Source organism: Poeciliopsis prolifica, unplaced genomic scaffold, assembly GCF_027474105.1.
Source record: "Poeciliopsis prolifica strain line A6 unplaced genomic scaffold, Auburn_PproV2 SCAFFOLD002, whole genome shotgun sequence".
NCBI lineage: Eukaryota > Metazoa > Chordata > Actinopteri > Cyprinodontiformes > Poeciliidae > Poeciliopsis > Poeciliopsis prolifica.
Window position 1 is genome coordinate 1,046,655 of NW_026562377.1, and position 14,493 is coordinate 1,061,147.

Consider the following 14,493-nt stretch of genomic DNA (forward strand, 5'->3'; position numbering starts at 1 on the left):
TTGCTATATTAACCTAGTTTCTAAATAGCTACAAACTAAATACTCAGCAAGCTAAATAGTTTAACAACTAATTGTTTATTTTCATACTAAACATGATGAAGCTGATGTGATCTACATTTGGTTAACATGATTTTGTCATGTGATCCAAAATTATGGCCAACATTTTAATGATCAAAATAATTTAATGTTTCTGAGTTTAAACTGCAACAATAAATATTTCAGTTTCTGTAGTTTAATGTGATTAAACTAAATCAAATCTTTAATTCGTAAGAAATGCAAAATCTGAAAGACAGATGAACTGATGAATAATCATTTGTTAATAAATGCAATTTATTCATAATTTCATTTGTTCAGTGTTAAAAAGCTAGCTGATTGAAGCAAAATAAAAATGCTATTTATTTATTTGACTGTATTTAATAAAATTATTATAATTTTTTCAGTTACAGGATGGAGGATGAAAGTAAAGTTTAATTTCAGCAGAACTTTAAATGTAGTTCATGAGCAACATCATCCTTAAAAATATAAAACAAGTTCTTGCATTCAAACAGAATATTTACATCTGATGCATCAGTGCAGCTACAGGCGGCTCAGACGATGCGTGACCGGTCCACATCCACCGTCACCTCTCAGAAAAACCGGACCAGCAGGGAAACAGAACCAGAACCACTCTCCGTGTTCCTCCCAGCATCTTAAAACCATCTGGTGTCGAGTGAAACGTTTCTGATTGGAGGCTGTTCACTTCATGGCCATCATCCAGACGGGCATGATGACCTCTGGGAATCCTTCCTGCCGCTCCACCGCCAGGATCTCCAGGCCGGCTTTGGACACGATAACCTTCATGATGTCCAGGTGGCGGCTGATGCTGCTGTCGATGGGGTCCAGCTTGCAGCCCTGCCGCGCCATGTTGTCCTTGATGATGAGGACGCCGTTGGGGCGGAGGCTCTTCTTGCAGCGAATCAGGAAGTTCAGCAGGTCTTTGTCTGTCAGGTGGCCTGGAGGAAGAGAAGCCAAAATGTTAGCCGGGTTATTTCTGACTCAAAACCTCTGAAGTGGTCTTGGTCAGAGCCGGCCCCAGGCAAATGCAAGCTAAGCAAATGCTTAGGGCCCCAACACCATCAGGGGGAACCCAAGAACATTTTAAAAATGTATATACACTTTAAATAACATTTTATAATACCTTCTAAATGCCATTACATATGGAAAAACGAAAAGTCAGGTCAAAGCAGACCGGAGATGGATCAAAGTGGACCGGAGTCGGGTCAAAGCGGACCGGAGTCGGTTCAAACCGGACCGGAGTCGGGTCAAAGCGGACCGGAGTCGGTTCAAACCGGACCGGAGTCGGGTCAAAGCGGACCGGAGTCGGGTCAAAGCGGACCGGAGTTGGGTCAAAGCGGACCGGAGTCGGTTCAAACCGGACCGGAGTCGGGTCAAAGCGGACCGGAGTCGGTTCAAAGCGGACCGGAGTCGGGTCAAAGCGGACCGGAGTCGGGTCAAAGCGGACCGGAGTCGGTTCAAAGCGGACCGGAGTCGGGTCAAAGCGGACCGGAGTCGGGTCAAAGCGGACCGGAGTCGGGTCAAGGCAGACCGGAGATGGATCAAAGCGGACCGGAGTCGGGTCAAAGCGGACCGGAGTCGGTTCAAACCGGACCGGAGTCGGTTCAAACCGGACCGGAGTCGGGTCAAAGCGGACCGGAGTCGGGTTGGTGTGAATTGCTCTTTCAAATTTCTCTTTTGAATCAGTTCTCAGTTGCAATCAGGGAACCTCAGTGAAGACCAGGAAGCACTTACACGCCACCCACTGCATCCAGATGACATCGTACTTGTTTCTGGGAGGCGTGAACTCCTGCAGGTTGAAGCAGTAGTAGGTCTCGATGCGGTCGGCGTCGTCGCCCAGATACTCCTCGTGCGCGTGGAGCAGGAAGTGCTCCATCATGTCGGCCATCTCTACTTTCTCAAACACGGGAAGAAGGACGCCCTTGGAGACGCGTCCGATCCCGGAGCCACAGTCCAGAGCGCAGTGTGTCCCGGCTTTCCCCGGCCCCTGTTGGGAGACCTTACATCAACGATGCGTCAAAATACAACTTGATTGCTCAAGGTTTTGATATTTCTGATCATTTTATCTCCTATTTTTGATCGTGTTTGAGAGTTAGGAACTCATAGAGTTAAAAACCAATCATCTGGTGTTAAATTCTCTTGAAACGTGCTTGAATCTGACATCAGGATGGGCGTGTAAAGTTATTTTCCATATTTAAAATCTCCATAAAGCTCTGTGCTTGGTTGCCGCGGCGTTTGGGTTCAGAGGAGCCAACAGTTCGGCTCCTCAGGGCTTCAAAGCAGTGAACTTTACCACCAGTCAGCAACTAAAAGTCAGCTCGACTTGAATCACGGCGGCTTTTCTTCCCTTTGGTTTGCTGTTCTGACCTCAGCCCAACCCTTCTGCGTCGGGGGGCCCCTGGGTGTGATCCGATGGAGGAAGGGGCCCCTGAGGAGCCCCTGGTTTCAGTGAATTACTGCCACATTTCTCTGCTTGTATTTACACATCTGCTTAACACGGACGGATTTTCTGCCACTTCTAATGCTCATGAAGGTGTTTCTATCGCAAAATCCTGTCTAAATATAAAACCTTAGTGTTTTATATTTAGACATATTTAAAGAGTTAATTGTATTAAACTGTATAATTGGCAATTAGCTGTACTTTCTGTGTTAAAGTAGCTTCTCAACTACGAAGGGAAATTTATGCAACCACAGACTTAAAGTTTAAAAAGTGGAAAGTTCTGGCTGGTTTTCACATTCTGAACCATGTGGTCATAATTTAAATAGAAAATGTTCAAAGTAAACAAGTAGCTTCCTTTTTAACTGGAATGAACATCCAGGGAATACAGGAACATTTAGAGATTTTATGGTGTTTTAAATTAAAAAGCAAACATTATAAATCATGGCCTCAGGGAAGAAATCCTTTTCCTGGTTTAGTGCAGAATAAAATGACAGCTAGGATTATTGTTTTCTGTTATTTATCCCATAGTAATAAAATTCATGCAACAATTATTGAATTTAGTTCATTTTATTTATCTGGTAATGTAATTTCATTTATGCAGCTTGTTTTCAGCAACAAGGCGGTCCGAAGTGCTTCTGAAGCCAAATGAGAACATCTCATCTGAAGGAACTTTACAAAACAAGCCAGTTTAATCCAATTAGCAGTGGAGGCTAACAGGCTAGCTGTGCTTAACCTGCACTGACCATAAATGCATTAACATGGGATTTAGCCGTAGCTAACGCTAAAGCACTGCATCAACTGCAGGAGCCAAAACTCAGTTGTAGTTTATTCAGTTTGGGGATAAATTAAATTTATATTCCTTATGATAATTCAGGTTTATTAGGATAAAAATGAGTATTTACCAGTTAAAACTGTCATGTGTAGGAATGTATTGCATCCGTCACTAAGGCTCTCTGGTGAATGTAAATATGTACATTTGTACTGCCGACTTGTTAAGCAGCTTTTATGTGTCGCTGTGCAGGAGCTACTTGGAGTGGAGACACGGTTTTCTCATTGTTTTACTCTTTTTGTGGCTAAATTACATCTGTGTCATTTTTATTTTTGAAGCAAACAGTTGAAATGTAAGAAGTGGATTTTTTGTCATGAACTGGACTGAAGGGAAATATAGAGAGAGTCGAGTTTATAGTTTCATTCACTAGGATCCGACAGCAAGTCATGATTCAGCAGCAGCTACAGCAAATTAACAGTAAAGCGTTAATTTCAACCATGTTGACAGCCAGTAGAATTAGTTCTCGGAATGAAAACCATCAGTTTGTGTTTATGTTCTGACTGTACTGCAGTGTCAGCCAGTAGCGGCGCCCCTATAACTCCTGAGCGGTGCTGTGTTTATATTAAAAGCTCTTTAAAGCACAAAGTGTTGGCAGTTTATAATTAGAGCAGCTGTTTAACAGATCCTGGATATAAGCAGGTCTCTGGGCCAAACATGTCCCCAGAATTAGCAACAGCATCACCCCCAGCAGCTAAAACAAACCTCGACAGAGCCGTCATGTGCTGCGTGCATGCTCCCCGCCGCATGATTATTATTTATATTCATCTAGACACGTTTGCCTCTTTCAAAGACAAAATAAGGTCGTTTTATCAGCTTTATTAGTTCTTTTGAATCTAATTTATAACCCGGTTTCTGGAGCAACAGCAGCTTTTAGATTCTGTAAAATCTTTGATTTTCTAGAAAAGGTGCAGAATCTTTTAAAATACTGCCTAAAAACCTGAGACATATCGTGCATAAAGCCAGAGGACTGATGCCAGAAATAATCACCCTGTAAGAAGCTGAGTTTTAATGTTCTGGTGGTGAAACAAACACTAGACACACGTCATCATATTAACAATTATCTACCAAAATCCAAAAAAAGCATGCAGTTTTATGATTTAAAATAGATTTACTCAGAAAATTGACTCAAATGTTCCACTGACAGGTTGAAATTTATCTCAGCCGTAAAATTTACATCATCCAGACAAACATTCAGATCTTTAGTTTTTAATACAAAATCAAATCAATAAGTCTTCCTGTCTAAGAACCGACGGTCCTCCAAACCTGACTTTGATAAGAAAAATGATTGTTTTTGCTGTTCTTTTTGAAAAGTTCGTTTTTCTTGTCTCTGGCTCACTGTGAAACATGTCCAGCTCTGTTCACTGACTCATGAAGTCAGTAAATATCTTATGATTTTATAAGATATTACAAGCAGTACTGCGTACTTTGCAGGCCTTCCCCTTGTGCCTGTTCTCCGACTCAAACTAGGAGAAATTTCTATGTGAAACACAACAAGGAGAAAAGGAAACGAGGAACCGACATCGTTTCCCAGCTTTCCCATCGTTTCCCCGTCGTTTCCCATTGTTCCCATCGTTCCCACCGTTCCCATCGTTTCCCATTGTTCCCATCGTTCCCATCCGTTCCCATCGTTTCCCACCGTTCCCATCGTTCCCATTGCTCTGGACATCAAAACTCTACCATAAAACAAATACTGATCCGAACCAAGTTTGGCTCATTTTTCCTGCCCTTCTCAACTGGCCCGGATTCTGATTGGGCCCATTTAGCAAATATAATTAGTAAACAGAAAAGGTTTTGCCCTTCGTACAGCTTTGTTCAGGGAGTTTTGGTATTTATTTTAAATTGCTGACTTGTTTCCGTCTAGTTCAAACAATAGATGTAGACTTAATGATGGATCAGCTTCAGTTGGTTTCAAACCCTTAACCAGTAAAATAAAACCCGACTCTAAAGTCCAAATGGGAGAAAGAAGAACTTGTTAGAACAGTCATGCTGCTGGCAGCTCGCTCGGTCTGGATGTGTCATGATATGTGGCTTTGGTTTGGATCTTTTCTTTGTTCTTTTATTACCAGATCTTGCCATTTTGCTTTATTTCTAGATGTGTCATGATATGTGGCTTTGGTTTGGATCTTTGTTGTTTTATTACCACTTCTTGCTGTTTGGGTTTATTCCACTGTTAGCTCCTTTATCTGTATTCCTGCCTGCATTTGGACTTTTCTTCAGATTAAAGCTCTTCCAGTTTATTACGTTACCTTCAGGTTCTCTCCGTTGTGTTTATCGCTCACCTTTCCCTCAGCCTGTTTCCCTCCTCAGCTGTTTTTTATCTCCTGATTTCCCGCTGCCTGCGCTTTGCTGCAGCTGTTTCCACTCACCTCTGATTAGCTGCTTTGGTTTCTTTGTCACTAGCTGTGTTTCCATTACAGATGTGCGTAAAACTTCGTTGATATTCTGCTAACGTAGAAAAAACACAATTTTGCAATTGCGGTGTTTTTCAGTAAATAAGAAATGCTTTTAAAATCAGACGTAAATAAGTTAATTAACGCAATAATCCATTTCAGCTAAACGTTTTCTACGTTTTTCATCCCGAGTTCTGGTCACCATTTTGGTTTTGCATCAAACTTAAGCAAATTTTATCTGCTTTTAGGAACGGCACATAAATCTAGGTGAAATTATTTCTGCAGAGACGGGATGATGAATTTCTCTCCTAAAATAGACTCTGATATTCAGCGACCAGCAGCAGAGAAACTGATCCAGCAGTGGAGGGAAACCAGAACTACAGCGAAGTGCAAAGCTGACGGAGAAGCAGCAGAATTATCAGGTTTACTCTGAAACCGGCTGATAGAACCGGCGATGTCTCACAATGCAGACGTTATTTCTGCATTGATAAGAGGTTTTATCTCTTCATTCAGATAAAAACCCACAAAGGAGCAATAAAAATCCTTCCTATCTATCCAGAAATATGTTGAAAGCAGCAACAAAGTGAATTAAACAAATTTTATTTTAATTTTTACATTTTATTTGTTTTGTCATTTTTTTTACTTTTCCAAAGAGCAAAAAAAGACATTGCTGAAACACCACAAGAATTGGTAAACAATATTTAAATTCCTGTCAGTGGAAATAAACTGTAAAAGTGAAGCTTATTTTACTTTCACTTTGTTTGAAATAAAACATCAAAATCAAACAGCAGAATCTTGTTTATTTTTATAAACATGTTGTAGAATTTCAGATATAGCTGCAGAAAAACTAACAAAATAAAACAATCATCTTTATTGAATTTATTATGAAATTATTTTCTTTCATTGTTGAACTTGGAGTGACAGCAGTTTTAGCTCAGGTGCATGAACAGAGCGCCGTAGTGCCATTGAGCAACTCACCACAAACCTCTTCAGAAACTGACGGGAGCTTTCCAGATCCACGTTGGAAATCTCAACGAAGTCTCCCATCATGCCCTCCTCGGAGGCCGGGACGTCTTCGTAGAACTTCTGCGCTCGGTAGTAGAACTGCTTCTCTCCCTTGATGAACTCGCAGGTGACGGGAAACAGCTTCACTGCGGAGACCGGAGACACTGTCAGCTTCAAACACTTCATCATGAAGGGAAAGTTCAGCGCCTCTAACGGGACGATGGGACCACCAGAACCTCAGAATGCCACCCGGCCCACTGCTGGCCAGTCCAACCTGTACCATTCCCCTCCTCACCTGTGGGGGCGCTGCGCCAGGAACCACTGAGGAAGACCCTGAGCACGACTTCCTTCTTCACCAAACGGAAACAAAATGGAGGCATCACATTTTAAGGGTTTCTCTTTTGTCTTCCTGCTAGCGAGGCTAACACATTTGTTTTGGTTGTATTTACCCAGAATTCCCTGCGCTGCAATCCACTTCCTGCTTTTGGAGCGGTCTCCAGGCCGCTTGGCGTTCACATACGGATGTGGGCAGCATCAGAGCAATGTTGCCAGGTTGCTTTCTGCTCAACCTTTGAACACATTTGGCTGGTGGTTAAAATTTGGGCTGCTTTTCACATCATTTTTTTCAGGTTTAAATAAAACAAATTTCTAAATAGTTTGCAGAAAAGCACAAAACCTCTAAAAATGCTACTACTTTTAATTTATGAGTTTATTTATCTATGGGAATCTCAGGGTGACATCTAAATTTAAGAGAAGAAAAACTCAAGTCTTATTTTGTTCAGAGTCAAGTTCTTTGCAGTCCCAGTGGGAAACGGTTCTGGTCAGAATACAGAACAAACAAAATGTACATGAATCACAGTCAGTTACATATGGGACAATCAACAAGTTTTATTTTGGGTTGAAATTTGGGCTAGTTTTTGTTTTCCTGTTGGGAGTTGGATGGGTTTTACGTTGCTTTTGGCTGGAGACGTTCAGTCAGATCTGGCAACCCAGAGTTCACTTCAACCGAACTGAAACGGAGGTTTGGAAGCGGATTGGAGTCCAATTACACATTCAGACCTTCCCAAACAAACCAGACAAGAGGATTAAAACGGACTGGAGTTTAATTTAAAAAGCCTGATGTGAAATTATGAAGGATGCATTTAAAATTCCCGGCTGATCTTTCGTTCTTTGAAGCAGGAAGTAAATCCTCCTCTTTGATGTCTGACTGTATGTCAGTGTTTCTGGGCCCGTTAACCCCGTTAACCCTCGTATTGCTGCCGGCGTCCTCCAGGGTTTATCTGCACTCAGCAGATCAGCTGCAGCAACAGGCTGAGACACTTTGGGAGGTCAGTTGTTGAGTTCCTTAATTTCAGATGTTTGCTTTGGATGGTTTCCTGCTTTGGATAAGTTTTCTCATAAAACCATCTATAAATGCTCATCACTGGTTCTAAGGACTTCTGTTATGTCATTTAACAGCTGAGGAGAGCCAGGAGGAGTCGCTCCGTGCCAAGCTAAATATAGAGCTCTGCTAATCTAATTATCATCCAACATTTCCTTTGAGTGGAGATCAGAGCTTCAGAGCAGCCAGCTGTCATGTAGTGAATGTCTCCTCCTCAGCTGCAGCATCTAAACAGCATTCTTCATACTTTGTAGCTTCCTACACTGATCATTGGACGCTCTCCAGAGGAAATCCTTCCTGATTCTGTTTGTTTTTAAAGTGCAATAAAAACTTTTACCAGTGTTTTATTGGCTGAAACATCCTGTCTAAAAAGTACTTCAAATATTAAATGAATTGATTTTAAAAGTTTGAAACAGAAGATTTGTTGATTTTTGGGCATCCAACAATCAGTTGTTTATTCTGTACCCAGAATGCATTGCTGCTGATCTTCTGCATGCTTTCTAATCATGACTATTAAAACAAAACCAGTAACAGTTATTAATATTCAACTATAAAACTGAAACTCAGTGAAAGTTCTGCTATAAACTGACTTCCTGAAAAACAGAAAGTCAGTTTCTGTTCTGCAGTAGCAACTGTGATCCTGTTGAGGGCGATATAACACGTTGTGTCAACACCATGGGGAGAGATGGGGTTCAATTTAGTGCTTTAACATTAGCTCATGCTAATTACCATGTTAACACCTTAGCATAAATAGTGTTTATGATCAGGGCTTGTGGGTTAGCGCAGCTAGCTTCTGAGCTCTTATGGATATTACATAGATTGGTTTTCTGGTTCAGTTAAACATTGCAGTCAATGTCACATGACCGAACAGACACCACATGACTGACCCTGATTATAGACATTACCTAAGCTAGCGCTAAAGCACGACACCAAGAAGTCATTTAGCAGAAGCTAACGCGCTAATTCAACCCTGTCAAATGTCCTTTAAGAGCCTCACTACATGAAGAATAAAAGCTGAACTTTATTCTACCGAAAGTTTAATAAACCTCTAATTTAGCAGGAAAATAATTAAGGGAAAGCTAAGTGCGCTAGGTGTTTTCAAAGTTATCAAAACCACTAACTGAAAAATTAGTTAGTGGTTTTAGCTAATTAGTGGAAGTGCGGCCTCAGGCAAGAAGAAAGCGAAACACCTGCTTTACTCCTGATGCTCCGTGTTTCCCTCTCAGGACTGGTTCCTGTTCTGAATAACGACCATCCCAGTGAAAAGATGTCTGACTTCAATCTGAGTGTCCTCCCGCTCAGGAAGCACGTGTTTGTTTGGATCTCCTGTAACTCGATAATCACTCGTCATGTGACACTCAGAGGGAAGGTAAGTATAGAAAGTTTGAGCAGGACAAAAGCGAGGAAACGCCAGCATGATGTCTGCAGAGCCGCCGTCTTCATCTGCCTCCCGCATCCAGAGCCCGGCTCGTTAGGTGCTGACCTTTCAACTTCTCAGAAAGAAGCTGTTCACCAGTGAAGGAAAAGATAAATGTGATGTTTCCAGTTTGAGCTTCGGTTCTGGGAGTTTAATCAGGAATATTCGGTGGAAGGTAGAAATGCTTCGTTATGCTGTAAATAATAAGCGGGGCCCGTTACGGTCATGTTTAGCACCAACTGACATGAGTTATTGCTTTCATGCCTGCCATGCCAGGCCATTAAAGGGCTTCACAGCGGCCGAGACGCGGATCATCTCCTGTTTCTGCAGCTCCTGGTCTGATGATTGACAAGCTGAAAGAGAGAAGAACTTTGCTTAGGGTGTCACATTTAAGGTGTGTTGCTTTCTTTCTGTGGCTGAAGTTCCTCAGGGTTCTGTGCTGAGTTTCCTTAATTTACTTATAGTTGACACTTCACTGCAGGGCTGATGACTGAAGCAAGATTTAGTGCTTCAGAGCAGAACAGAGAGCTGTGGGTTATTTCAACCATCAGGAGGTCCGATGGCTCAGCCTGTTCACTCTGGGTCAGCAGGACGGCCGATTCTCCAATTCAAGAAGTGGCTTCGCCTGGTGGGAGGCTGTCCAGTCCGCTTCTGTTTCTCACCTCGCCCCAAAGGCATTTTCAGGGATTGGTGCAGGAATTTGTGCCATTACTCAGCAGCTGTGTTCATTTCCAGCTCATGTTGGACCGGAGCAGGACGCTCGGTGTCTCTCATCCTGTTTGTCCTTCAGCACAGGCTCGCAGTCTGACGTGGTTGAAATGAGATTCAGCAGGATGACTCTCAGCTGCAAACGTTCTTCATAACCAGGTCCATCTTCTTGTCTGATCATCAAGTATGAATTATGGCCAAGAAAACAGATTCCTGAGCACAAGCAGCTGAGATGAGCCGCCTCTTCAAGGCGCCTAAAGCCAAAGTCACGTCTCACTCTAGGCGGTTCATGTCCAGCCAAGTTGGGTGTGTCTTCATTGGCAGCGTGTTCATCACTAGGGGTGAATATTGACAGGAAGGTGTGAGCTGCGGTCAATGCGCCAGTCATGCAACTTACATTTCAGTTTCTCTGAAGTCACTCCTCTGCCATAGTTGCTAAAAACTCATGTAAGCCTCCAGGCTGGTTACTGCAGACTGGGATTGGAAACCGTGGTTCAGACAATATTCAAGGAGTTTTAAAGTACCGCGTTTGCTCATCCAGAGACATAAATCTATGTGAATGAATGCAGTCTTCTGCCAATCACATCGCCTGTGCACAATACGAGGCTCGTACCGTCTGAGGACAGTACCGTCTGAGGCCCGTACCGTCTGAGACCCATATCGTCTGAGGCCCGTACTGTACAGTCTGAGGCCCCATACCGTACCGTCTGAGGCCCATATCGTCTGAGGCCCCATACCGTACCGTCTGAGGCCCATATTGTACCGTCTGAGGCCCATATTGTACCGTCTGAGGCCCATATTGTACCGTCTGAGGCCCATACCGTCTGAGGCCCATATCGTCTGAGGGCCCATACCATACCATCTGAGGCCCATATTGTACCGTCTGAGGGCCCATATTGTACCGTCTGAGGCCCATACCGTCTGAGGCCCATATCGTCTGAGGGCCCATATTGTACCGTCTGAGGCCCCATACCGTACCGTCTCAGGCCCATATTGTACCGTCTGAGGCCCATATTGTACCGTCTGAGGCCCATATTGTACCATCTGAGGCCCATACCGTCTGAGGCCCATATCGTCTGAGGGTCCATACCATACCATCTGAGGCCCATATCGTCTGAGGCCCCATACCGTACCGTCTGAGGCCCCATACCGTACCGTCTGAGGCCCATACCGTACCGTCTGAGGCCCATACCGTACCGTCTGAGGCCCTTATCGTACCGTCTGAGGCCCTTACCGTACCGTCTGAGGCCCATATTGTACCGTCTGAGGCCCATACCGTACCGTCTGAGGCCCTTATTGTACCGTCTGAGGCCCTTACCGTACCGTCTGAGGCCCACACCGTACCGTCTGAGGCCCATATTGTACCGTCTGAGGCCCATACCGTACCGTCTGAGGCCCTTATTGTACCGTCTGAGGCCCTTACCGTACCGTCTGAGGCCCACACCGTACCGTCTGAGGCCCCATACCGTACCGTCTGAGGCCCATACCGTACCGTCTGAGGCCCTTATCGTACCGTCTGAGGCCCTTACCGTACCGTCTGAGGCCCCATACCGTACCGTCTGAGGCCCTTACCGTACCGTCTGAGGCCCATACCGTACCGTCTGAGGCCCATACCGTACCGTCTGAGGCCCCATACCGTACCGTCTGAGGCCCCATACCGTACCGTCTGAGGCCCTTATTGTACCGTCTGAGGCCCATATTGTACCGTCTGAGGCCCATACCGTACCGTCTGAGGCCCATATTGTACCGTCTGAGGCCCATACCGTACCGTCTGAGGCCCTTATCGTACTGTCTGAGGCCCATACCGTACCGTCTGAGGCCCATACCGTACCATCTGAGGCCCTTATTGTACCGTCTGAGGCCCTTACCGTATCGTCTGAGGCCCATACCGTACCGTCTGAGGCCCATATTGTACCGTCTGAGGCCCGTACCGTACCGTCTGAGGCCCATATTGTACCGTCTGAGGCCCGTACCGTACCGTCTGAGGCCCGTACCGTACCGTCTGAGGCCCGTACCGTACCGTCTGAGGCCCGTACCGTCTGAGACCCATATCGTCTGAGGCCCATATCGTCTGAGGCCCATATTGTACCATCTGAGGCCCATGTTGTACCGTCTGAGGCCCGTACCGTCCCTAAGGCGCTTCCAAAAACTGGAGAGGATAAGACAAGGGTCTCCATCGTCTGGGAGGAGCTGAGAGTAGAACTGCTGCTCGTCTGCAGCCCGTTGATGAAGTTCAGCGTCAGTTCAAAATTATCAAAATATCGTCCTATCAAAACCATAATGGCTGGTGCTATGACTAAAGAGCTAATGTCTCATGCAGCATCTTAACTTAGACTCAGTTTATGACATCTAATAGAAACAGTTTTAGAAAATCTTTGAATGTTCTGAAAATTGTTTTAATGATATGATGGTGAACTTTATTTAAACAGGAACAACGTACAACCCACATAAATGTCACCATTTGACTTTACTACATTATTGTTATAGAAAAAGGTAATTAGCATCTAGAAAAAATGATTTAAAATGTAATAATATGCATATTTGTAATTTGTAAAGAAACTTCAGATGCAAATTAGTTGTTTTTAGAATAAAATGTACTTTGTCAGAATCTTTTTAATTTGTGTAAACTTGTTTGATTCTACAAAAATCTGAAACTCAAGAGTTTGAATTTAAGGAACACAATCTGACCTGAATATTTCAGAAAATTTACTGTCAACCTTCTCTGAACGAGTCCCAAAGATTCATTTAATCTTTCAAACTAATAGATGTGAAGGTGCGATTACTCAGTCTAAATAAATGTTTCCTTGTGTGGATCTGAAAGCTTCAGAGGGAGCGAATGACCCAACCTGCGAGCGATGCATCTTACCCAGAGGGATCTTCTCCATCAGGTACAGGTAGCTGGCGAAGAAGTCGCTCTGGAGTTTGTGGTGCAGGTGGAAGGACATGCTGTGGCGACACATGGTGTCGTCCGTCTCCTTCCAGCGGTCCCTGAACGCCTGATGAGCCGCCTTGAACTCAAAGTTTCCTGAAGAGTTGTGGTTTTTGTCTTCAAGGGTAATCTCCATGTTTCTTCCACCAGTGTTGGTCTCCAGAAACGGCGTGAAGGCGACTGACGCTTCGGATTCTGCAGCTCCAGTCTGGGACGCTGCTATATCTGTCCGGCTGAGTGATCAACACGCCTGTGACGGTGTTCAGTGATCAGCAGAGATCCTTTTCACTCTGGAGGTCCTTCCAGATTTACACATCACCTGCTGGGAGGGAGGGAGGCTTGGAGCTGAAACCTGTCCTGGCCAGCAGGAAGACGCCTCACTTCACAGCTTAAAGGTTTGAAATTCCCGTCCAGAACATGAGAATCCAACAGTTTGGCCTGAGAGTCACAACTTTAATCTGGCCGTCAGGTCTCCAGTCGTTCCTGTGAGTAAACGGTTTGGAAGGAGACGTTCCACATTGAAATGCATCATCTTCACTCTGCAAACTGGCACCAACATCATGATACATTGAGTTTATCATGCCAGGGCTCTTGCAGTAAGTCCTAAATGTGTGAATATCTGTTGGCACTCTGATGCGACCTGCCCACCATGCTGAGCTCTGACTGGTGTCACTAACAGAACTGGACCGGCGCCGCAGTGGGGATCATTTCAGCTCTGGAGTTTCATGCCTCTGACCTGCCCACCGCCTATTACTGTTAATCATGTAATTATGACCTGACATAATTAACAGTGCACCGCTGGACAGTCATTGATCAATCCACCGTTTCCAGGGACATGAAAACAAAACCCGAAAGAGGAAACCGGCCCAAACGTCCCGGTTCCCCTGATTAGTGCCACTAAAAAGTCACCAACAAATTAAAAAGCCAAATAAAGCTCTTTTCCAATGGAAATCTGTTAAAGAGTAAATATTTGAATAAACTTTCTGAGTAGGTCAGTAAAATAAGCTTTTGAATATTTCTAATAAATATTTGGTCTTTTGTATCGATTTGTTTCCTCTGAAGGTCTGTTAGCCATCCCGACACATTCACATGTTTTTATTGCGACTCGGGGAAACAGGAGCGCCTCAGGGCGCCGTTCTCGGCCCGGCCTTTTATTCTCACATCTCTAGATAAATAAATGAAGTGAGTATTCACAGTGCAGAGATAGTTGTATTGACATTTAGTGTTGTGGTTCTTATCAGTCTGCAATGTGCTCACAATAATAAAACTGTAGACTTTTATTTTGCTCTTTGAATCTCAAAACAAATTTGAAACTATAAACATGAAATGTAGAGATTCTG

General features: G+C 44.1%; 1 protein-coding gene across 1 annotated transcript; it reads right to left on the reverse strand.

The window, feature by feature from the left end:
* Positions 1-614: 614 nt before the first annotated feature.
* ntmt2 (N-terminal Xaa-Pro-Lys N-methyltransferase) lies at positions 615-13,498 on the reverse strand. Its single transcript, XM_055060094.1, has 4 exons — positions 13,091-13,498; positions 6,692-6,864; positions 1,789-2,041; positions 615-992 (listed from the first exon to the last, which is right to left on the reverse strand). Exons 1-4 carry the CDS (start codon positions 13,287-13,289, stop codon positions 736-738), a joined length of 882 nt encoding a protein of 293 aa, XP_054916069.1. The 5' UTR covers positions 13,290-13,498; the 3' UTR covers positions 615-735.
* Positions 13,499-14,493: the final 995 nt, after the last annotated feature.

What these genes read in the sequence shown, in the direction of transcription:
- ntmt2 (XM_055060094.1), bottom strand. Translation starts at nt 13,289, where the DNA reads ATGGAGATTACCCTTGAAGACAAAAACCACAACTCTTCAGGAAACTTT. An exon ending in GATGGAGAAGATCCCTCTGG is followed by an intron (nt 6,865 to 13,090) that starts GTAAGATGCATC and finishes CGGTCTCCGCAG; the next exon opens with TGAAGCTGTTTCCCGTCACC. An exon ending in CTGGATGCAGTGGGTGGCGT is followed by an intron (nt 993 to 1,788) that starts GTAAGTGCTTCC and finishes CTCTTCCTCCAG; the next exon opens with GCCACCTGACAGACAAAGAC.